Below are 25258 nucleotides of genomic sequence, written 5' to 3'. Positions count from 1 at the left end.
TTTTTGGTCAAACTTGGCCTTTTGTTACACCCTGCCTGGGAAGTGGGGACAAAAACAACCCCACAAACTTCCAGTTGATAACAGCAACATATTAGCTCCACATTCTCCAAGGCAAATGATACTACTTAGTCGTGATTCCTTCATCTGATCCCAGTTTAGCTCCTAGACTTTGCATCTTACTGTGAGGAGCAAGCCATCAAAACAAAAAAACTGTATCATTTACATGCTGATCCATCCAAAAGCTAGCTGTGGAATGGCACCAGAAAAAATGTCCTAAAAAGAATGTGACGACGACACAGAAAATCTGGCAAGGTAGATAGCTCTTCTGCAGCAATTCATGCTTTCTAGGATGGCCCTTTTTCTGGGAGAAATAGCTAGCATAGTGCCTAACTATAATTTGGCTAAACCAACCAAACCATGTGGCTAAACATCATTTAAGAAATATCAATTTAGTAGCAAACATGGAAAGAAACCAATGCAATGTGCAATGACCTAAAAAATGAAAACCTGGGTTATCACTATGTGATTTCTGTTCCAGCTCTATCTTAAAAGCCATTGGGTATTTTTGCCCTTACCTTGTAGATTAGGAGGCCACTGCAGTACATCAGTGCTCTGATGGGTAGGAACTGTCTTCTCATTTCCAATCTGGAGATAATCATGACAATTTCAGACCAAACTTTGGACTAAATCTCATTCTCATGTTACATTATTCATAAATACCCAAAAAATTGTGTAGCAGCTGTAGACTGTGGAGGTTTCTCCTGCATACACAAACTAGCCTTTTCAGTCTTCCTTGGCAATTATATTCTGTACTTGGAAACTTGAACTGAAAACGGACAATAAAGAGAATATAAATGCATTTGTCTTTCAGTTTGCACCTGTTCTGTCATTTTGTTCTAGCTCACTGCATTGTGAGAAACGTGATGTGACTAATGATTCCAGGTAGAAAAACCACCAGCAAATGCTCAGCGTTGATTCTGTCAGCTAGGAAGAAACAATAAGAAAAGATGTGGTGAGCAGTACTGACATTAACATTCAGACACAGTTAAAACATTCATTTGGGCTTAGAGGAGGCATTTAATACATCTTTGTAAAATACTCCCACCCATCCTTACTAACACTTTGTTTAGTCTTTTCATTAAAAACATACTAATCCAGAAGCCTGCATTGGAAGAAAATAATCCCAAGGGCTTTGAAGCAGCCAGGATGGTACAACAGTGAAAAATCTGATACCCCAAGGCATAGTGTGGAAAAATCAATCAACAAACAAACAAACACACAGAGCTATCTCAAGTGTGAAAGTCTTACCATTTATCTAAAGGCAACATCCTGAGGAAAAATATAAAGAAACAGTCACCTCAAGGTTGTCAAACATTCACAGAAATCTTGGTTAAGAAACGTCTTCCTTATTATTGTTCCAAGTACAAGCTGCTAGCCCTGTCGTAAATTTTGGTCATGCCCCACCTGTGTTGGACACATCCTCTGTTTTAAATCTCGGGCATGCCCCACCTGCGTTGGGCACATCCTGTTGTAAATTTGGGCATGCCCCACCTGTGTTGGACACATCCTCTCCATCTGCCCTGTGACCCCCTCTCCACACAGCAGACTAACTTCCCATGTTGAGTTATGTCCAACACAAGAACTGCAAGGATAACACTGTTTGCTGTGTGTTGTAGAGTGTTTCTCTTTACTTTGGATAGGCATAGTTTCTTCACCACTCCCACCTCTGCCTTTTTACACTCCATCTTTTTTTTTTAGTGTCTGACTCTTTGGCCTTTCAGGGGCCCTTTCTTCCCATGTGCCATGTCAGCAGCAATTCCCAAACTCAACAATGACCTCCTCATATAAATGTTGAGATCAACTCCCAATCATTTCTGAACAGCTGTTTGCTGCAGCTTCACTCCTCTAATCCACATGCTGGTAAACACATTTTTAATCAATTAATTCTCCTGCTGCCTCTTCACAGCAAGCTGGCTACAAAGCTGGAAGGGATGCCACCTCTTGTACAGGTGCAGAAGAGAGAGAAATGTGCTCCAGCTGCCCTCACACAGCACTAATGTGCACAAATTGCCACTGGCTCCATTGGTTACCCCAACTGCAGGTCAGATCCAGACTGTAATGCACAAAGTACACATATGCTTCAGCTCAGGAAACCTTGAAACTAATGACTGCCAGGAGTCAGAAACAGGACAGTCAGCCACTGTAAAGCCACCTTTTTTCTGTTCTTATTTGCAGGAGCAACTGTCAGGGTTCAAATAAAAAACATTCAGCTGCAGAACTTGAAATACATTTGGTTTATTTCTTTCTAAAGTTTGTACATATACATATATCATTATACATATGTGAGATCCTTCAACAGGGTTGCTTGAGTTCAATGACAAAAATTATTGGGAAGCTTGCAGGCTCTTTGTTGCCCGTAAGCAACATTTATTCCAACTTATAAAAACACAGAGGAACAGAGTTATAGTCAGGAACATGGACACAAGAGAGAAATCTACTTTATATCTCACAGTTTCAATACATCAAAGGCAAATTATTTGTCTGTATACTGTAGGCTTACTTTATCAGCAATGATAAAATAGAAGAAAATATTTATATACAGTCACCTCAAGTGAAAAATAAAACAATGTAAACTTAAATTCCAAAATATTATTTTAAATGATATAACAATATCCCCAAAAGTCCTTCTTCCAAGGGGAAGAGGACTGATTAAGTGCCTTCATTTATCAGGAAATGATCATTCTAGTACCAGATACATGAAGCAGAATAAGGGAGGGCATCCTGTGATACCTGTAGAAAAGAGTGACAACTCTGCTTCAGGAAAGCATCTCTGTGTAAGCAAGTATATGTTTGAGTCCTTATGGACATCAGCAGCACATGGAAAAATCTTCCCTGAACCAGGGCTTGACTTAAGTCTGCACAGCTCTGACTCCATCCACCTAGTATGCTTTTCTGGCCATGCCTATTCCCAGGGACAAAACACGGTGTCCTGATGGTAGGATGGTGTCAAACCTGAGATTATGACCTCCCCAAGAGTCAGAACAGCAAGTTCCATGCTGCTGGAAAAGATTTAACGGCTACCTCAATGTTGTTGCTTCACAGCAGACCAAGAAGTTACCACAAAGCGGTGAGACTGGGACTGTCTCTAGTGTATTACATGAAAAACACTCCAGCAATTCAGTGATTAGAGTAAACTGAATGCAAGGTTGCCAGAAGGGAAGTTCCTACACATCACAGAAGCAACTGGAGACCACCCAGAGGAAAGGTCTTGCAAGGACCATTGTCAGGTCCTGTAAGGTTAGTTCTGCACACAAGAGATGTATAAGGTGTATGTACACGCATGTGCAAAATGTTTTTCTGCATCACCACTGCTGAGAGTTACGCTTCCCATTGGCTACCAAACAACATTGACTAAAAATTCAGTCCTCTTTCTCAGCCTAAGGGAAAACAATAAAGCAACAGCTCAGGTGGAGGGTAAATGACATTTCTTAACCACAACTCTGAAACTGACAGTGCTCACCCACATATTCCCATCACCATGGAGGGCAGGAAACCCAAGGAAGAAGCCCAGTACCTAAATAAAAATTACAGGACTACAGGTTGCCCAGAGCAAAGTGACAGGGTGGTCTCCTTAATTTAATTCTGAGCTGCAGTTCATTCCCATCTCAGTTCTGCAAGGCGCAATCACTCTGGCTGTGATCCACAGAAGTGCAAAGGCTTCACTACTGAAGTTGCTCAAGTGCTTCAACCTAACTGCATGATAAAAACTCCAGGTACAAATCACACCCTCAGCTTTTGCTCTCTCTTTCTAAGAATAATGCAGATCATGCTCTTATTGTACTTACTAGAATGCAATAGCTAGAATGCAATAGTAAAACTCACCAGGATTCCCTACATCGTTTTTCCTCAGACCAGAAACTTGTTAAAAGGTTGTTCAATGTTCTCAGAAGAAACCTCTGGAAGGCATAAGAGATGCCCAAGACAGATATTTTAGCCCTGCTGCTCTTCTCTTCCCTACTGATGAGCCACTCCTCTAGAAATTTGAACAGCTGTAGGAAAAAAAAAACCCTCACTACTGCTGTACAGCTGTATCTGTAGGAGACATCACAGGCACCTGTCCTTCTTGGACACTTCGAACATCATGTCCCTTTGCTGAATTTTCACAGAACAAGGTCAACATTTTCAGAAATAAAGCTGTGTATTAGATCCCCAGAGCATGATTTTCAGAAGAAGTCAGCATGGATGCTCCTTGTACAGGCATCAGTTGATACAGACAGGGAGAAAGTCAGCCCAGTGTTAAACTAGCAGAAAATTCCACCCACGAGCTCTTGCTTAGACTCTCAAATACCTTGCTTTCAACATGCAAAACAGGCAGCCCCTGGTGGACAACACATGAAGATCAAGGCAGCTCAGAGTATACCTTAAATCTGCAAAAGCTCTGTTAGCTGTTTAACCTCATTTGAGAGCAATTAGAACAAGCATCCTAACAATGTTTGCAGCTGCTGAAGTGCTTTGACCAAGCAAGCCTCAGAAAAGAACAGCAGTTTCTGTACTGCTGAGCCACAGAAGCCATACTATACTTAGGAAATACACACATCTATAGGCATCACTTAAACATGTTCACCAAGTAATGTAAGTCTCAGTGTGTACCTCACACAGAGGAGTCATTTCAAAGTTTTTCAACAGCCAAAAAACTCTGTCCTTTTAGCCAAATTATAATTCTAGACTCAAGTAAGAGGACACAGTTGTTATGAATATGTACAAATTTTTAAAAAAACCCAACCACAACCCACCCTTGTTCTCATCCTACAGTCTTTCAGAATCTGACAGCTCTGAGTATGAGATTTTCGTAAGTGTGTGAGTTAAGACTTATATTACCAGCAGAATTTGCCCTGTGTGGTGACATAGACTCGACTGCATTTATCTCCCTCTTCCCAGCAAGAGGCTAAGAGGAGTTGGAGGATTTTGTGTCAAGCAAGTCTTCACGGCAGCTTAGCTAGTTGCTCTGTCACTACACCATGATACTCAACTGGCCCAAGATGAAACTTTGCCTGTTTAGACAAAAATTATCTTCTTGTGCTAGTCTCATTTAGGTGAGTTACAGACAGGATCACTGCTAGAGTGGCTACCAATTACAATTGTTTACGTCAGAGAAAAATCCTGCCCTTGTGGTTTGCTGCACTTTCAATGCTTGTATTGCTAAGTGATGTACCTTTATTGGTCCAAATAAACCTCTGGCCTGTACCCCAGCTTGTTCCTGGCTCACTTTAAAAGCAGATGCCATGGGAGGTCCCTCACTGATTAAACATCTGTAACTTTTATGGAATAATTAAGTGTTCAAAGGCAGGCAAGAGAGAATGCCTTGGACTAGCCTAAATTTGCTCCTTCTGACCACAAGGGCAAGGTCAGGTCAATGGTCCAACCTTTATGAAAGTTTCTTGCTTGCATTTGGTAAGGGGTGGGCTCTAATAAATAATTAAAACCCAACCTTAATTCAGCTAATAAAATATTGGAGCAAGGGCCATTCTCTCAGGCAAGGCTGCGCCTGCTTCCTTTCAATGTTCAACTATATGTTGCCATCAGCAGAGCAGATACTCCCAGATGGCATCCAGACTGTTTCCAAGGACCTCTCCTCTCTGCTCTCATTTAAACCAGTCTTCTCACAAAGGGACTGTGGTAACCCTGGATAAGGGAACTGCTGTCACAAGGGAGAAAAGCAGCAAGTGCTAAAGACAGCTCCTCAAGCAGCACAGATTAGAGGGAAAAGGAAACCAGCATTTCTCATTACCTCCAACACCAAGGGCTGTGCTAGAGCTCACAGTCTCCAGCAGGTGACCAGCCACGGAGGGTGGCACTGGCTTTTTCAGATAGTATCATCATTGTCCTGTGCATTGATGCTCAGCTCAGGTGGTGGCATTTCTCTAAAGGCTGACAAAGCCTCTTCTTCTGGAGCTCAGGTCTCCACAGTGAAGCTCCAGGTGAAGCAATCTACTATTCTACACCTATGCTCTTGATGGGAGAGAGGAGAGGCTAGACATACTGCTTCTATATGCACTAAAAATATCCTTTAAAAAGCACAAGCTGCACACTAGCTTTTTCTGAGACAGCTTCTATGGTTCATCCCTCTAGGAAGCCTAGATACCAGATGCTGAGAACACATGCTGGTGACCAATGATAGTGCACAGACAAGAAATGTGAACTTCTTAACTGGCCCCTCAGAGCAGATGTGATGTCCCAGAGCCTGGGGAGAGCAATACTGGAGAAAATTTAAACAAGCAGCAGATTGTTTAAAATTGCTTGGCATCAGATGTGTATACTGCCTTTGAACCTGCAGAAGCAGCCAGTGTTTCCAACAACCTGGGTACTAGAAGAGTAGGAATGTTGCAAGTATCTGGTCTAAGTGTGGGAAGGGGCACTTTGCATCTCTGCAGCATACAACTAGAGGATCACAGCAGTCTAAAATTCGGTCTCACACCTCCCAGCTATAACTGTGGCTGGAAACTCAGGCTACCGACAAGCAGAGTGAAAAAGCTGTTCACAGGGCCATTCAATGCAGCACTGCTTCAGAGAAGGTTTTCTCAATCCAAGATGGGAGAGTCAAATTTTCTGAATTTCTGCAAGCATGGAAGGAAACAGACCTGTTATACAGAAGCAGCTGAGGTGCTAAGATGACAGACAAGAGCAGCTTGTCAGAAAAGGAGGAGGAGCTGTCAGACTAACTGCAATAAGACCAAAATTCATTTAAAAATGGAGAATGCAGACACAGTAAGCAGTAAGCCATCTGCAGAAAAAAGCCTTTCAATTTTCAAGAAGAACACTGCCATACAATGCCTCCGAGTAGCCTGATGATAAACCTGTCATCTCTGACTTCTTCCACTGCCATAACCACATCTTCACTGAATGGCCTACTCTAGTCAAGCAAGAACCTCATTTCCCCGTTGGAGAAAGGCAAAAGATCCTTTTCAAGCCAGAGGAGCAACCAGCCTTGTTATCTGAAGGCACTGGAGCTGTGAAAAGTCACTGAACAATTCCAGTCCCTGGAGGTCTGTTAGGACAAAGTCCCCCTCAAAGCAGGGCAGTGCAGATCACAGACTGCAACCTGGGAGCAGGTAGGGTCAGAGGGAAAGTATTTTAGTGAGGAACTGTTACTAGATATTTGAAAGTTTCTGGTAACCATTTACAAGTGACTGGCTACAGATGAAAAACTGAGTCGGCAACACAGCTGAAAAGCACTCCTGCAAAACTGATGCATTAATCACTCTGCTGGATGACTTATCTCTCTACATCAACTAAAGACACAACATAAATACTGGATTTAGAAGCTGTAATCATGTTCACTGGTTCATGGGTAATTTATCTGCAAGATGCAGACAAACACACAGCTAGCCCAGGGAGTCTCTTTTGCAGCCACTGATGAACAAAATCTATCTGAAACAGTCCCCTGCATCGTGCTGAATCATAGAGGAGAGTATGGTTTTGGCTTCAAGAGAGTATTTCACCTGCTTTGGTTGCTGGGTGGGGAGAGGGGAAGGCAGTTTTCCCCTTCTCCATCAGCCCTCTGCTGTCAGGTGCAGACTAGTGGGGCCTGTTCCTGTCTCTCCTTCTTTAGTTGGGGATAGCAGTTCAGCCCCAGGAGCCAGCAACACTTCAGAGCCAGTGGGTCCTCCCAAAACCACTGTCTGCACCTTGAGAAAGGGGAAGTAAGGAGGTGTCAGCCTTAGCCTGCTCCCCTCTTTGGATTCCCACTCCCTACATGCAGGCAGAGGCTTCGCCTGAGCAATGATAGCTCACTAGAGCAGGGAGGGTGACAAGGAAGGATGACACCTCACTGCATCACCAATGCAAAGGCTCTCCCACATGCACACATGCTCATGGCGGCCAGCCAGTAACTCCTTACATGGAGCACACCCAGGAAACTGCGGGCTGCTCCAGTGATTTGCAGCTCAAGTCCCAGAGGCGGGCTGGAAACCAGCAGAATATCCTTACTTGCTGCAACCAGAGCTCCTGAGTCGCTGCAGTCAAGTACTGATCTCCCCTAAAGGCAAATGTTTCAGCAAAGAAAGGCAGGGTGCAGGGTACCACACTAAGCTAGCTACCTGGTCAGACTCGTAATGGTGCTATTCAATGAGATGCACCACTCCAACCACCTGAGAACCTGCCCTATCCTTTATAGTGTCACCAGGAGGGAAAAAAATTAATTACAGTACTGACTGGTAGATGAACCTATTTGCAAGGGAGGGCAGAAGTCTTAGACTTTTGCAACAGGATCACATTTTTTTTCTTGTTCTCCAAAGTGTGCATTTCTACACAGGAGCCTGGGATGCTTATAAATTGTAAAGCAACAAAGGAAAATGACATTAATTACAACTGTAGCAGAAACTATAAATTCTGGGTAAACTGACTTGCACACCTCAGCAGTCTCAGCAAGACTGCTCTAAGCTCAACAAATGTTTAAAGACCAAAAAATGCAGTGGAAAAACTGCATTTGATACACTCAGATGAGACCCCCCCAAAAAATCCTATCCGTTTACAAGCATACAAGGAAATAGATAATAAATAATGAAAAAAAACAATATTTTTGCAGTTCACTTTTTGATTTTTCCTATTGCTTCAAATCATCTTTTCTGCAATGACTTTGAAGAGGAATTACCCAGTTTCTGTGTCAAAGCTGTAAAACAGGAGTAATTTCTTTTTGAGCTCAGCAATTTAGCTGGAATTTTCGGCAATGAAAATACATTTAAAGCCAGAGAAGAAGAAAGTTAAATGTCACCTCTTTGCCTTTTGAAGCATTGCACTCCATAAACACAAGAGGTTTGCCAAGCATGTTCTAGCCTGCCTTTAAAAAGATCATCTACTCAAACCAACCCTGACAGCAAAGCAGGGCCATTTATATATCTGCACCTTTTTTGGGTTTTGTTTCTGCTGCACGTATTCCTATTGGTATTTAAAATAATTCAAGTAATGATGTACTGGTTCTGGCCAGGATGGTGTTAATTCATGCAGTATCCCAGCAGGAGCATGGCTTGGTCTTGATGGTTATTCCATACCACCTCCTGTCATTTTCCAGGAACCAGAGAAGATACCCCTTCTACGTCGGGGTATTGGGAAGCAAGTGGTTAGGTATCGTTGGGTTCTGTGTGGTGAGCATTCTTGAACACTCTGGTTTTAATACTGTTGCTGTTTACCATTCATTTTCTTATCTCATTGCCTTTTCCAGTAAATTGTTGTTACCTCAATCTGTGATCTTTGCCTTTTATGCCTCTAATTCTCCTCTCCAGCCCACTGCAAGGATGGGGAGGGGAAGGAGGGAGTGATCAAGGGCCATATCGTTTGAGAGTCTCAGTGAGAACACTAAATACCACTCCTTAATCATAACAGAGGTCAAGTTTTCTTCCCAAAGGTGCATTCAGCATTCCCCAACTGAATTTCTTCCTCTGTTCTGCTTGTTCCTTTTCAACCTCCAAACCATGACAAGCAGCTGCAGAGATCTGTGTTTATCTCCCCTCCATGAGCTGTTGATCTACCACTCTTAAGTACTCCAAACAATCCCTCCCAATGAGCACAATCATGCATCTCAGCTGAGTCTCCCCACACAATAAGCTGCACCACATAATGTTGGCTGCAGCAGCAGAAGACACCTCTCATCTTCAAGAAGAGAACTGAATGTTAACTCCACCTCAGTCAGAATGCACAACTTCTGAAACCCCAGCACTTAGGAAGCACTGCCAATTTCTCAGGACTCTGCAGCTTTTAGCAACGTTGTCAAGGTTAGGAGCCAACCTCCTGACTTTTAGCACAGAGCGGCCACTCTCAGTGGCAGATGCCAGATGGATGCACATCACTTGTGAGAACAGACTCATCTGGCTTTGCTGCCAGGCTGCAGCTGCAAGGATCAATTTGCCCCAAAACTTCACATTTGAGAGTGTAACATCATGGTTACAGCCAACAGTCAGCACAACACCAGAAAAGCTGCTGCTTTGGTGGTACTTGGTACTGGAGGCAAGTCATGCAGTGCCTGTTAAGGGCCTTTTCTCTTTAATCACTACTAGTTCTGCTCACTGGACTGGCAGGTCAATAAAACTAGATTAATTGACTTGGACCCTTAGGAAGCCTGACAGAACACACATCCACTCAGACAGCAATTTTTTTGATGTGTGGCACTTTGACTACTTGGGCTGAAAGCACCAGAGCATTTCTAAACAGTCCTTGCATGGATCTTGACATTTCTCTATGCATCAAGAATTGCATTCAACAAGAAGGCTGTCCTGTGCCAGGCATAACAGAATGAACAGCAAGAAGCAATTTTCAACTGGCCCTCAACATTATCTCCCAAGGCGCTCTGTGGTAAAGGCCAGTTTGGTAGTACTACTTCATACAGAGAAAAGCTGACACCAAATGGAAGAGACCTGTCCAAGCTCACCCTGTGGGCCAGTACAAAAATTGAGATTAAAACTCAGTAACAGAGCCATGACACTGCCCAGACAAGAGGGGCTAGGAAGCAGGAAAATTATTTCTATGTCATCTTTCTGTTGTCTGTGCCTGAAAACTGCTGGTCACTCCAAAGGTCTATGGCACAAACAGGGGTCTTTCAGGTATGGAAAGACCTACCCATGGTGGTCTCTCTCAGACATGTGCTCCCCTTGGAAAGCCTGGTACAGGGTATGCAGGAACTGTGAGCAGACACCAGCCTCTTCCACCTATATATCAGCTAAAGAAGGAAAATGGAGAACTGAAGAGAATCCCATTCTGAAGAAAAAAGGCCAAGTGCTTTGTCACTATGAGAGGAATTGAAAGCAGCTCTCTGTGCACACCAACAAGGAAACCCCTTGAAGGGGAAGCAACAGGACACAATATATCATAAGGCTCTATATAGCAGCTAAGTGAGAGCGTATAGTTAAAAACTACACAGAGGCCCTTTGTCTTTAATATATATAATTAATATATAATGCTAATGGCTGACATCTACAGCAGCCTTCTCTGCAAATAAATGTGAAGCCCAGATAGCCATTCCAACTGGGTAATCCTTAATCTTCCTGACTGCAGAGACAGCATGGGTTTGGATGCCTTCCAGCCTGCAAACTCAGGAGAAGGCTCTCTGCTTGGAAGGAAGCAAACAAATTATTCCAATGCCGTCATCTCAGCATTGCCAGAGGTTTCCAGGTTTCATTCCTTTACACTCGTGAAGTGTCCAGGGTCAATGCAGTAACAAGAAGCAACAGTGACTATTTACTGTACCACCTGCTGCTAAGTACCAGTACCAACAAGCCCCATATTGTCAGGAAACTAGTGTTCCCAGCACCCTAGCCTCTAGTTAGCCTTCTGCAGCCGCATGTTTGCACAGCTTTTCTCACAGCTACAGCTCACATTCACAGCACTGCAGCACTTGTCCAGTTATTTTTCCCACCTACCACGTAAATAAAGTGACAAGTGACTTGAGAGATGAAAGCCACATGCCGATGGGAGGAGATAAATGGGGAGGAGACAGAATAAACGTCACAGCACTCTATCCCTTCCCCAGCTCCTTTAGAAACAGAATAACACAAAAAAGTCCCGATGCTTCAATTGCTAAATGATAAATTAACAAAGCAAAGCAAAGCAGGAGCAAAGACATCTCCCACAATCTGCACAGAAACAGCAAAATATACAATAGAAAATGTCACTAACACCCCATTCAGGCAGATGCACTTATTTTTTGTGAATGACAGGTTATTAAATGAAAAAATTTTGACCACCAATACTTTGCTGCATGGCTGTTCCCCTAGTTGTCATTTCCACCCTAAGTAATCTTCTGCTTAATGCTGGGTGTTTCTGGCCTGTAGTCCTTCCTCTCTGAGACATTGCGTTTCACCTTGGCACTAACTGGAGACTCCTGATTCAAAGAAGGACTTGAGTGGGATTTCTTCAGTCCTGGTGCATCGTTCTCTCCTCCGCTCAACAGCTCCTTCACCCCTTCTTTCAGCAGGCCAACATAGATCTCATAGCGGTTTTTCTGGGAAATGAAAAGAAAAGCCCAATCAGTCTGGAAGAAACTCTGCAGGAGCACATGAGAGACCACTTAATGCTTTCTGCTTGAAAGCCAGGAGCTCGACATGTATGCAAACAATGGAGCCTAATGTGGATATGAACAACAGTGGCTAATGTAAATTAAACAAAGAGGATTTCAGGCAGACTGAGGGCTGGGGTGCTGTGTATAGAGGCACTCAGTTCTGCAGCACACAAATTCCAACGCTCTGAGGAGTGGTGGCTCCCATTCCAAGTAACACCACCAAACAAAAGCTTGCTACTTCAGTCATGTTGAGACCAAAGTGGTGCTCACACACACTGAGATCCAATGTGCCCAGGCACACATGGAGATAAAGTGCACTAAACTAAGGGACAATAGAAATCCTGCCCTGATGCAATCCTCCACTCCCACCAGCAGGTCCTGCTTCTGCTGCTTTTCTTATCCATGGGGGAGAAAACCAAAGTAGGGTCTAAGTTCAGACTGTACTAGCACACGGGAGAATCTTCTAAAAGGCCAGACCTTGACAAAAAGGAGCAGATGAGAAGGCTATGACAGCAGCCTGGCATGTTTCTCTGCTACATCACTCACAGGGAATGATGAAGGTTGCTGTCTGTCCAGCACTTTTCAACTTGTATTTTTCAACTGGAAAAAGTTCACTTTACTCTTCCCCCTGCCCATTTGTTCTATTCCTTGCCTGGAGCAGGGTTTTCCCTCTCCAACAGGAAGATTTCATTCTGTTTGTTACAACTGCACCATTTTCCAAAAAAACAATTCAGCAAGGAAGAAAATGAGGGTACAGTAACAGAAGACCCCTGAAGGGTCTCAAAACCAGATGTTGGAGCAGGAGGTCATGAAAATAGAGCAATCCACTTCATAGGATTTATTTAAAAACCTGCCCCTGATATATCCACTAAAGACATGGTGCACGCATTGTAATTACAGTGATCTCAGTGTGCTGGGAGTCAGGAAGGTGGATGTAAATATCTGTACTGATTGTTAAATTGTATTTGAAAGTAGCAGAACAGCAGCCAAGCTATGATGTTCCTGACAAAGGAAAAAGTATTTAAGAAAACATTTTACATTTTCTAATAAAATAATAAAGTTCTGGTAAAAACATTTATTTAAGGGCAGGAAGTCAAAAAGCTTGGTAACTGCGTTGAAGTGTGAAATATAAAGGGGGAAAAAAAAAGAAGAAAATGTGACTGGCTTTTGAAAATCCTTTGAATAAACAAACCCCGATAGAGGAGAATCATAACAGAATCCTCCTACAAATTAAATAAATAAGTATTCCTATGACTTCCATATCTGGAGATGGAGCTCCACAACGTGAGAGACAAACACATGAAGCAGGTAAGATGTGTCATTTAATAAAAATGGAAATGGAGAAACGGCAAGAAGAACTCTGACGATGATGCACTGAGCTGATGGATGATTCATCACAAGATGAACCAGACGCTTCTGTAAAAGGCCAGCCAGCGCTCTCACAGCTTGGGAACAGCGCAATATCATGAAATGGAGAGGGGGGCTTTACTGTTGTACAGATTTATGCTTTTACTGGTCCAGCAAACACCACCAGAGTCTCAAGACTCGGCAATCCGAATGGAAATCCAGCACCTGCGTCTGTGCAAATGGCCATTTTTCCCTTTATTTCTATTATAATTAATCAACACATTTCTACTTTGATTTCAAGCACAACAAAGTTGGTCTTTCAGTGACCTGACATTTCAAGTTAGGTAAATGCTAGTGGAAATCTTGTCTTGAAAGAAATTAATTTGGAAATTTCTGTCAAGAAATAAAACTACATAAGTTGAAACCATTCAAAAACTTCTGCAAAATTATCGCTAAAGAATGAATGCACATAATAAGGAAGTATGAGGTAGCCACACATCAGTATTCTGGCTTCACCTCTTACTTGACAGCACTCAAAAGATCTTTCTATAATTATAAATTTTCTGCAATAAGCAACAATTTTTTGCAATCTGATGCAGTACTTTCTCAGAGAGAAGGCAATGAGAGCTGTTCTTTCCATGGTGTGTATATGCAAAGACACCATCAAAAACAAATGCTACTGGATGTATACCTGAACAAGGACCAGTTACCTCCTGGTTCACCTCCCCTCCATCTCATTGTCTTTTGTCAGGAACAAGAACGTAGGCATCACCAGTGTGTAAACAAAAACAAATTGTACAGAAAAGGAAAATGGCATCTTCCTTCCTGGTACAATGCTACCTTAGGGATCCACAGGCCCTTTGGGTGTGTTTCCCAAGATGTATCAGCATGGCCTTTTGTACACAGACACAAGGTTTAGGCTGCTGTCTCAGCCTGCAAGGGACAGTTAAAAAATCCTATCTCACATGCCCCTTGCCTTTTTCATTTAACCTCATGCAGCAAGCTCTTTCACCACTCCTATCAACCCTGACAGGGCATTGTTCTAAAGGGAAGCTTTCCATTCACAAAATTTCCATTCACAATTTTAATACAATTCAACATTTAGGTTTGGTTTGGGATTTTTACTGCCTCACAGAATAACAAAATAAATTGAGTTGGAAGGGGACCACAAGGATAACCAGTCCAATTCCTAGCCCTGCACAGGATCATCCACAAGAATCACACCATGTACCTGAGAGCATTGTCCAAATACTTCTTGAACTCTTGTCAGGCTGGTGCTGTGATCATTTATTTCCCTGGGGACCCTGTGTCCAACCACCCTCTGGGTGAAGAAGAACCTCTCTCCAACGTCCAGCCTAAATCTCCCCTGACACAACTTCAGGCCATTCCCACACAGACAGATCAGTGCCTCTCCCTCCTCTTCCCCTCACAAGAAAGTTGTTGACTGCAATGAGGTCCCCCCTCCGGCCCTCTCCACCAGGCTGAACAAACCAAGGGACCTCAGCTGCTCCTCATAGGGATTCCCCTTAAGGCCCTCCATAATCTTCACTGCCCTCCTTTGGAGGCTTTGTGGTTTCATATCTTTCTTATACTGAGGGGCCCAAAACTGCCCCCAGCACTCGAGGTGAGGCTGCCCCAGCTCAGAGCAGAGCAGGACAATCCCCTCTCTTGCCCAGCTGGTGATGCTGTGCCTGATGCACCCCAGGACAGAGCTGGCCCTCCTGGCTGCCAGGCCACTGCTGGCTCATGTTCAGCTTGCCCTCGACCAGGACTCCCAGATCCCTTTCCATGGCACTGCTCTCCATTTCCTCATTCCCAGGTGGTCCACACACCCAGGGTTGCCACATCCCAGATGCAGAATCCAGCACTTTCCCTTGTTGAACTTCACACAGTTGGTGATTGCCCAGACCTCTGATTTGTGAAGGCCTCTCTGCAGGGCCTCCTTGCCTTCAAGGGAGTCAACAGTTTCTCTTGGTTCTGTATCATCTGAGAACTTGCTTAGTATCCCTTCCAGTCCTGTGTCCAAGTAATTTATGAAGATGTTCAAGAACACAGGGCTAAGGATGGAGCCCTCTGGAACCCCACTAGTGACAGGTCACACCAGTCTGATGTCACCCCATTCACTGTTGCCCTTTTTGACTGACCCATGAGCAGCTGCTCACCCACCACATGGTGTGTTTATCCAGCTGTGGGCTGCACATTTTCTCCAGAAGGGTCCTGAGAGAGACAATATCAAAAGCTTTATGAAATAAAAGAAAGATTGCATTAACTGGCTTCTGTTGATTAACTAAGTGGGTTATCCTGTCATACAAGGAAACCAGGTTGGACAAGCCTGACTTTCCTCTCATGGAAAATGTGATGATGGTCCCAGTGTCCTCCAGGTGTTTTCCAGTACTCCCCAGAATAATTTTCTGCAATTTTACCAGGCACTGAAGTGAGACTGACAGACCTGTAGTTTCCAGTGACATCCTTTTTGCCCTTTTTGGAAATTGGGAAAACATTAGATAGTTTCCAGCCAATTGGGATCTATCCAGATTTTTCAAATATCATCAAGAGTAGTTTCATGATGACATCAGAAAACTGTTTGAGGTTTCTTGGATGAATCTCATTAGGCCCCATATATTTGCAGGGATCCACCTGGAACAGCTAATCCCACACAACTTCAAGGTTAGATGGAAGCTGCTCATTCTCATAGTCATGGTCCTTCTGCTCAGGGCACTGAGATCCCCCTGGTTTGCCACCCATATTGCAGACAGAGGCAAAAACTGCATTAAATACCTCTGCCTTGTCCATGTCCCTGTTTGTGAGATGACTATCTTAATCCTGTAAGAGGCTGATACTATTTCTACACTGCCTTTTGCCATTACTATATTTCAAAACACTCTTTTTATTGACACTCTTTTTAAAACACTCATTTTATCCCCCATAGTTCTGGCCAGATGCAACTGAAATTGAGATTTGGCTACATGAATTTTCTTGTTACAATGGTGAGAAGCACCTCTCTCTGTATTCTTCCCTTGCCACTTAACCTTGCTTCCACTCAGCATAAACCTTACTTTTTTGCCTTAGCTCCAGAAGATCTCGGTTAGCCTTCTGCCTCATCTGTTTGACTTCCAACATTTGGGAATTGCCTGCTTTCATGACCCTTGGAATGGTGTCTTGGTAGTTCAACATGGTCTGTGAAATCTGTGCTTACTGTGAAGGTAACACAGCAGAGCAAACCAGCACCCTGAATTACCATTTCTCCCATGTAACTGAAGCTGTTTCCACAACTTGGCTGCTTAGATGAGCACTCGTGCAGAGCTGATCACTAATCTGAACTGCACAGCTCAAATGCTGTTCAAGACTCTCACTCGTGAAGAGGACACCTTTTGTTTCCTGGGCTATACTGGTTCTGATTTGTACTGAGGTACCTGAGAAATATCCTTAAAAGATAAAGGATGTTATCCCTGATAAATTCACAGGAAACAAACAAAAAAAACCCACAACAATCTACTACCTCATCAATTTTTCTATAAACTTTTAACACTCCAGCCTACATTTCATCCTAACTCATCAAACTTCTCAAAGTGATAGAAAATAAACTTTATGTCAAGAACCCAAAGCTAAGAAAATGCTCGATCTTCCAAGTTTTACAAGATCCCCTCCAGAGAGAAAGTGTGTGGTTTACTCTACATCTGAGTTCTCTGTTCAAAACTAACTGACACTGTGCCATTGATCACAATCCTTTGATCTCTATTGTTCACCTCACTGTCAACTTCCTAATCCACTTAATCCACGACTACAAGGTCGTTAGAGGTAACAATGTCAGAATTCTTGTCAAAGTAAAGAACAAGCAACAACCACTGCTCTCCCCTCTTCCATCACACCGAATATCACATCATAAAAGACTATCATGTTGGTCAGATTATGATTCCTCCTTCATAACGCCATGCTGATGGACATTGCAACAGCAAAGTGAAACTCAACACAGTGGTCACACAGTGGTTAACTTTCTGCAAAAGCAAAAGTATGCAATGATTTAAGTCCAGGAGTAAAAAGAGTCCCTCTAACAGAAACTGGGGCATGGGGCAGAAGGCTTACTTCAGCTCTGGAGGCTTGTACTGTGTTGCCTCCAGCATCAGCTCTGGTGGTCTCATCTGTCTTATCTGCTCTTCCTCTTTCTCAGACTATGTATTTTCCTTGCCAGGCAGTGCCTATTTAGAGTAGGATCCTTTCAGACCCAAGGCAACATTGACTTGCAGTCCTGGGGGAAAAAGCTCAAAGGTGTAGTCATAACAAATACCAGTCATCTGCTGGGTTGCCCATTCATTCCTACAGTCCTAAAACATGGCATTCACCATTATAGATAAAAGCTGCTGTCAGATACTTAAAACAATCCCCTAATGCATCTGCCTAAGTTGTATCACTCAACCCTGTGATCTTTATTCTACCATATTCCTTCTCATCCTGACATCCATTTCAACACAAACAGCTCTGATGAGGGAGGCATGCCTATGACAATAACTCCAGCACATCACTTCCTTCACAACCTACCAATGGAAGACAATTACCATTATCTGCATTCCTGCAGAACACAGTCATTCTTTAGAGACTGAGGTTCCAATACTCTAGGCAACACAGTTTTACAACATGAGACACTTTGTACATGAAGATCTTTAAATCTCTTAATCAAGAAGGACAGGAGTCTTATTTCTATCCTCCATGTTACAGACTGGGAGCTAAATTCACCAAGGAAGTTCTCACCAGAAAGAAGAACCATATCCCAGCATCTGCAATTGCTGTGACTTTTCTGCCTAGCAAGAACACACTTCCTGGGGAAGTAAAGTGAAAAATGCAAATATAAGACCATCCACACCTAAGAAGTAAAAGTAATAAGGTTTCCCACATATACCTCAAACTCCAGATAGTGGTCCTTCAGTTTGTAATCATCTACTTCCTTGCCTTTGAGCTTCTTGTCAGGAGGATACGAGCGATGTTCAGCAAGCTCAGTGGAGATCTGCTTCAGCTTAGCTTCATGGGACTTCAGCTGTTCATCCTTCAGAAACACATTAGGCACTTAAGTGACAGAATCTAAAATATCCAGTCAGCAAAGAAAATTAGAAAGGTTCCTGTACAATAATACCTCATAGTTTCTTTTTCTTAGATTGGTAAGGTCTGCCATCCCAGAGCACTGCTACCAAAGGCACGCTCTCTCAAAGGCACTCAAAGTGGCCAAGCTTGCAGAAAAACTCAGCAGCTAGCAGATGCCACTGGGAAGGAGAGCAAACTTGTCATCCATTGCCTTGCTGTGAGCAACAGAAGCAGCTTGCTGCCGAGCAATACTGACAACATGACACTTTTGCTTTAACACTTCTTTTGTATATTAATTAAGACTGTTGTGTATGCAGACAAACTAAGGGCAGAATGAGACAGGTGAAGGCCCTGCCTCAGGTCATTACAATGTAAAAGGAATTCCTTTCAGGATAGAAAGTCATAGAGCCAGGGCCCCTCCTTCTATTTCTGCACTGCCAAAAGCTCTCTGGTGTGTGGTTTGTATTTGTTTAGAATAATACAATGCATTCAGAAGAGGAAGGGCTGTCCAGACCCCAAAAAGTATCTCATTTTGCTAAGCTGCTACCAGCTTTTATCCCACTGTGCAGTCAGAGAAAGTGAGGAGCTGCTACTCCCACTTTCTAGGCAATTTCCTTTATGATAATCCCAGGCCCACTCACTTCCTCCAGTCCATCTGTCAGCTAACCTTCCCTCATCTCAGGTTTCCATCTCCTGCAGGATGGCCTTCTGTCCATTTCTAGGCTTGGATCTGAAATCATGTTTGAATTAGGTAAGTCCAAAATAGACACATGATCATGCAGATATTGGTGAATTAGCCAAGAGGTAGTACCCAGGTGTAAGCACCTCACCTCAGAGGATGGAACAGCTGCCAGTGCTGTCCTTCAGTGGTGGGGTTCTGAGCACAGCCCACAGCTCAGATGAAGCCCACAGCTTCAAGCTTAGCTCAGAAATGCCTGCAATGCACTGAGTCACGCTGGGGACTGAGCATCTTGGCTCACTGAGCTGGAGCTGCGGAAAACAGCAGCAAGGGGGGAAACTTCTGAGACCCAACTAATCTTGTGTTTCAATTCTTTTGCAGGAGTACTGAAGAGAGAAACATGTGGGATAATTTGCCTCTGCCTAAACATGGTAGGGTTCTAAAGAAAGAATTTGCCAAAAATTCTTGTTGCTGTTAGTTACTACCCTAAATGTGCATGCTTGCTCATCAGTGCCCTCACTCTTTATGTTCTGCTGATTCCCTGGTCCCAGGGACATCCTGTGGTAGTGAGTTCTACAGCCTGATGACAGGAGGTCTTTGAGCAGCTATTAATACAGCACTTGTCATTTCCAGGGCACCAGCTTTGGAGCTTTTGTGTGTGCTGCGCATATTCAGAAAAAAAGAAAAAACGCAACACCCTAGTAGGTCTTTTCTAGACTGGTTGCTCCTTTATATATGGCTTTGTCATATCCCTCTTTGGCTGGACTAACCAAGATCATACACTGCTCTGCTTTTGAAAGAAAATCTGGTACAATGATCTTGCACAACCTGTCATGATGTCCAGCCTCTCTTCCTTACCCATGCTAGGTCCTCACTGCAACTCAACTTCTGGCTGGGCAGGAACAGACTGCTTTGAAGAAGTAGTGTCCATCATGATTCATCCCATAAAATCCTAAACATCAACCACAGGCATCTGACAATTTGTATTTTTTTTAATGAGAAACAGCCTGCTGGCAGGTTTTCCACAGTGACAGATGAAAGCAGACATGTTTCTACTTCCCTTTGAATTTATCTATTTTGAACACTTAACATTCTTCTGCTTGCCGAAAACAGCTTATCTTATTCCACTTTTCATGTCTCTCCTTCTTCAAGATACAAACCACAGGGTTGTGATCTATCATTTCCCTTTCCAGATTAAATGGAAACAGTGAGACTAGAAAACAACATGCTAAATGGAACAATCATACAGAACAACAAGTAAAAAAGTTTCCCTTGGTGACTGGAGGTAAATTATGGAAGCCTCATACTGTATTTTTAAAAAGGTATGCATGAGCAAAAACTAAAACCAAAAGGATGAAACAAGTTAGTATCATTTTTTTTACATAACATGCCTTAAACTTTAGCCCAGAACAAAACGTGCTAAGTCAGTAACCACGCTGTAAGAAGAAAGGCTACTGTCATGGAGAGAGAAAAAGCACAAGCAACCTAAAAACCCCACACCCTTAGAGAAACACAGATTTTGAGACAGTGGTTTCTAAGGATAGTTGCTAAGCTATGAAGACAGTAAAAAAAAAACAAAAAAAAAACAACCCAACAAATGCATTTAAGAAGCAATACAACATGGGCAAATAATTTTAAAAGCTACAGGAAGATGTCATGAAGTACAACCTCTGTCAATCTGATCAACACAATCAGTATCATGTTCCTGCCAATGCAGGAGGAATTCCAGGCAAGCATTGCATCTCCCAAAATACAAAAAGCTATGGGCACAAGCATCTGACACAGTCAGTCTGAGACAAGCAGAAAATACGTGTGTTTGTGCAAGAAGCAATAGAGCTGTGAAACTCCTTGCCATGGGATACTAAAAGCTTGTGTGATCACAAGGGAGAATGAAGAGATTAATGCAAGACACAGTTTATAAATATATATTATACAGGAAATTCCTGAGCTGATAAATGAAGTCTGGAAAATCTAGTTGGAGAAATATAATTGATTCTTGTCTGATGCATCAAAAGTTTTCACCTTTTATCAATTCAATATGCCAAAGACCAGGAATATGTCCACTTAATCTGAAATGAGTGGCTTTCATAAGCACTCAAATCCAAAAAAGCCTCATAAATCTGTATCTGAAATGTCCTCTGAGGGGCAATAAGCACAAGAATAAAATTCTTTATCTAATTCTTTATCTATTTTCTTCAGAAACATAGATCAGTTGTATTTGCTCCTCTTTCAAATCTTGCACGAGGAAATGACCAGAGATTTACTATGCAAGCCTTCTCCTCCTAGGACTGCTAGTGGCAACAGTTACAAAACAGTGACAAGGACCACCATCCAGTGTCCAGCCAGAAAGAGAAATCATCATCACCTACCCTCTATATAAAAATGTCTCACCTGAGATAGCTTTGTTGTGGTGGCTGGCAGGAGTGGGCGACTGAACTTCTTCTGAGAGCCAATGGCTGCTGGAAATGGTGGTGCAGAGAAGACAGCAGCCACACAGTTTATCTTGTTGATCCAGGTCTGCATTTCTTCTTGGCTCCTGAGGAAGCAACACATATTAAGCACTGCTGACTCAGCCTTATCTACCTATTTCCATCCCTTCTATAGTATTTTAAAAGTCAGAATAACCAAAACTAGACAATTCTTAAGAGTCTGCTCCATCTTCCTGCCTATGTTTGGAAGCAGTTAGTGCTAAGTAGCTCAGTCACAGGCTGGCTTGTGGTTTGGTCCATACCCCAGCACACATCTTTCCCTAATCCAATCCTAGTAACACAGCTGACAGAGTCAACTAATGCCCTTATTCAGACATATGTCCTAAGGTCTCAGCTGTGCTGGACACCAGAGATCTCTAGGAGGTTTAATATGGATCTCAGTAGAAAAGGGCTCAGAAGCAAAAGGCAGGTCATCTGTTATGTCTGGATATCACAGCATGAAAAACTTTATCAAATCATTCTTGTATTAAGTAGTAACTTTGTTTCTGACCACAGCATTCCTTCTAGAAAGACATCTGGCTAGGACTTGATGACATCAGGAGACAGACAATCCAAGGCTACCTTTGGTCATTTGCTTCAATGATTAATCATCCTGACAGTTATAAGTTTGTGCCTTGCTTCCAAATTGAATTTCCTGGAGCTTCAGCTTCTAGCTGCTGCATTTTGTTATGCCTCTCTCAGCTAGATTAAAAAGCCTCTTAAAACGTGATGTTTCTTTCTCATGCACTACTTGTGCACTGTAATCACATCATTACTTAATCATATTTCTGATCAAATAAACAGATTGAACCTCTTAAGCCTCTGCTTTAACCTGTCCAGGCAGGAATTTATTCATTTTTCAGCACTGCTTTCTCTCCTCAATAAGTAGCACAAGGAAAGCACTTACTGGGCTTGGAAAAGCAGGACTCTCCAATCTGCTGTTTTAAGCTTGAGGACATTGGGTTTCTTCTCATAGTCTGTTGCCTTGGATGCCAGCGCATGGTGCACACTAACCGCATTCTTCAGATCTTCCTCAGACAAAGCCTTTTCTGGCTTATATTCATCCTGCAGGAGATAGCAGGGGGAAAATTTAGGGCTTTTAATTTCTGCATGAACTATTCCTTTTTCCTTAGCCTAGGGAATAAACCTTATTCCAGAGTTCAGAAATAGTAATAGAGTATATGAACTAAGTGCAACTTGACTTGTGGTTTCCACTATCCTTAACATGTTCTACTTTTTCTCTCTTTCTTTCTTTTTCTGTTTTGATGTCTTTCCAAGGGAGAGAAGTAGTTCTACTACCTGCGTGACAGGAAGAGATGTAAACAGGAAGTATTTGACTGTGACAACAGCTGTGGATTATTTGTCTTAATTTCAGGAATCCTTCATAATCAGCTCCCCAACTCCACTGCTCAGCTACTTGTGTTCTCAGCCTCTACTGCCTGATTTTAATTTTTCTCAACCAATTACCTTTGTAGGTCCTCCTAGGCAAGCCTCACACATCACGGAAGCCCCCTTACCATGTCCACAAAGAAAATTACAGCAAACTCCCTTACATCTCTCTGATGAGGGTCTAAAAATGGAAAGCACAGCTGTATCTGGGTTACTGACACAGTAACCATACCACTCCTAACACCAGATGACAAAAACAGGGACTCTTGTTTGCAAGCATCAGCCTGGAAGCAGTCTTTGATCTTCTCAGTGATGGAAGCCGGACAAGGGCATGATGTAGCCACAAATTCCATCCAAAGCCCACGTGACTATAAATGGCTTGGGAAAACCAGGAGCTTTTTGAAAGAAAAGTGATTTTCCAGCAAGGCTGCATCACTTTTTTTCTGAAGGGCAGGCCAAAGCAGCCTGTAATTGACTCCATTTCTCTCCCTTAGTGTATCACAGAAATCAGTCTCACCTGCAATATGCACCAAGTGTGACATCTGCAAAGCAGTGAAATAACTCCCTGCAGGCATTGTAACTATTGATTCTGCACTTGAACACAATTTATGAGATGAGGTTTATCAGCAAACACAGTGCAGGACACAGAGTGTGTGCAGGGATTAGTACTAGCTTCAACATCCAGGGAGGCACCCACCTGAGAGAAGAGCTGGATAAAGTGCATGAAGTAATTTACAGAACTTTTCTGGCAGCACACCAAACAGGATTGCAGCCAGAGGAATCCATGCCACTGACAAAGGTATCTGAGCTTTCAGCCAGGCTGGTCTGGGGCTCTCCAGGTTGACTTTCAGTGGATAGGGAGTCACCAGATGTGGTGACCATCTCTTGGAAGGTGGGAGAAAACATCTTGCTCCTTTGCCTGTCTGGTATTTGTTATGTTGCATCCTTTCTGATGGAGGTCCTGCTAGTGCAGGCCCACAACTTCCCACACTGCTGCTCAGACAAAGAGGAAGCTACCCAGCAGTCCTGCCACACCACCACCTCTATCTGGAGCTAGGCAAGGGCACAACCCACCATGGGTATGGCAGGCCCAGCAGAAAGGCAGAGCATTACTGCACAGGTGACCAAAGGGCAGCCTCGAACCTGAAGATCTAAGGGGTGATATAAGGGGTTTATAAGGACTGGCAGTGAGCAAAGATAAATGTCCTTCCTCTCTCATAATTTGAGACTCAGTGATATTTGGAGGCATCTGTCTGTCTTGAAGGATTTTGTCTATGCCCACTTAGGGCATTTCATTAAACCTTTTTCAAGAAGTCTGGTATACTCTGTTTTGAAGATGGAGGAGGTAAGGCCTCAGATCAAGCCCCTTCCTGTAAGGGGTCAAAAGCTGATTTATTTGGTGGTAGTTTTGGGGGAAATGACTGGCTCTATTGTCCAGGAAGACTGGGAAAACCTCAGAGCCAGGAAATGAAATTAGACAGGCCTCAGACATGATACTCTATCTTACCTTGTATTACTGCCTAGAGACAGTGTCAGCTACCACTGACCTTGTTGTCTCCTAGCTTCCTCTGTGAGTTGCATCCAATGTCTGCAACTTACTCTGGTGACTAAACCTGTTTCAGAAGAAGTCCACATTTGGGCAGCCCCAGAAGCAGTTCTGGCTGATAAACCCTCCTTTCCAACAGAAAGCATTCATGGTAATCCTTGCTAATCCCACCAGATCAGTTGGCTGCAATCTACCTTGACAGCTGGGGCTCTGCCAGCTTCTCCAAAGGCTCTGATCAGCATACCGGAAATGTCTCCACATAGCTTGCCAGCCTCAGAGAAAGCATGCAAAGACATGAATGTGCTGCCAAAATTCCTTCTCCAAGGCCTTCAACTCTTTTTGACTGGTAGGGAATGCTAGGGGAGTAGGAACATCCATTTTTGCTTAAGCTGTCAAGGACAGTATATGCTGATGTGAGCCTTCAGGTTGAGCCGAAATGGAAGGCAGATCTCTAAAGTTAGACCTAGACAGTGGCAAGAAATATATGGAGCCAGAAAGAAACTATGATCTGTCTGTCAGATGAAGGCTGATGTGAGTGCTGCATACAATGCAAGGGCATGCTGAATTCATCCTTCTCAAACTCCTGGAGAATTACTTTACCACATCTCGATGACCCAGAGTCAGCGTATTTCTAAATACATTTTTGGTAAACCAGAGAATGACATTTGTCTTTTCTTATCAATCACTGTACCATACATGGGTATCTCCAT

At 43.1% G+C, this 25258-nt stretch overlaps 1 protein-coding gene across 4 annotated transcripts in view; it reads right to left on the bottom strand.

Moving 5' to 3' along the window:
* Positions 1–2279: 2279 nt before the first annotated feature.
* The window catches only part of PSD3 (pleckstrin and Sec7 domain containing 3), a 119140-nt gene continuing 96161 nt past the window's right edge, over positions 2280–25258 (bottom strand). For all 4 annotated transcript variants that reach the window (XM_021534826.4, XM_021534824.4, XM_021534828.3 and 1 more), the window contains 4 exons: positions 22521–22678; positions 21537–21681; positions 18288–18431; positions 2280–11989 (listed from right to left, as the gene is read on the bottom strand). In XM_021534826.4, the coding sequence (XP_021390501.3) occupies positions 11777–11989; positions 18288–18431; positions 21537–21681; positions 22521–22678 (660 nt within the window). In that variant the 3' untranslated portion in view covers positions 2280–11776. The remainder of the gene's footprint in view (positions 11990–18287; positions 18432–21536; positions 21682–22520; positions 22679–25258) is intronic.

Source organism: Lonchura striata, chromosome Z (assembly GCF_050655825.1).
Source record: "Lonchura striata isolate lonStrDom1 chromosome Z, ASM5065582v1, whole genome shotgun sequence".
In the NCBI taxonomy this organism is placed as follows: domain Eukaryota; kingdom Metazoa; phylum Chordata; class Aves; order Passeriformes; family Estrildidae; genus Lonchura; species Lonchura striata.
Note: the sequence above shows the minus strand (reverse complement) of the source record. Positions and strands in the feature narration are given on the sequence as shown.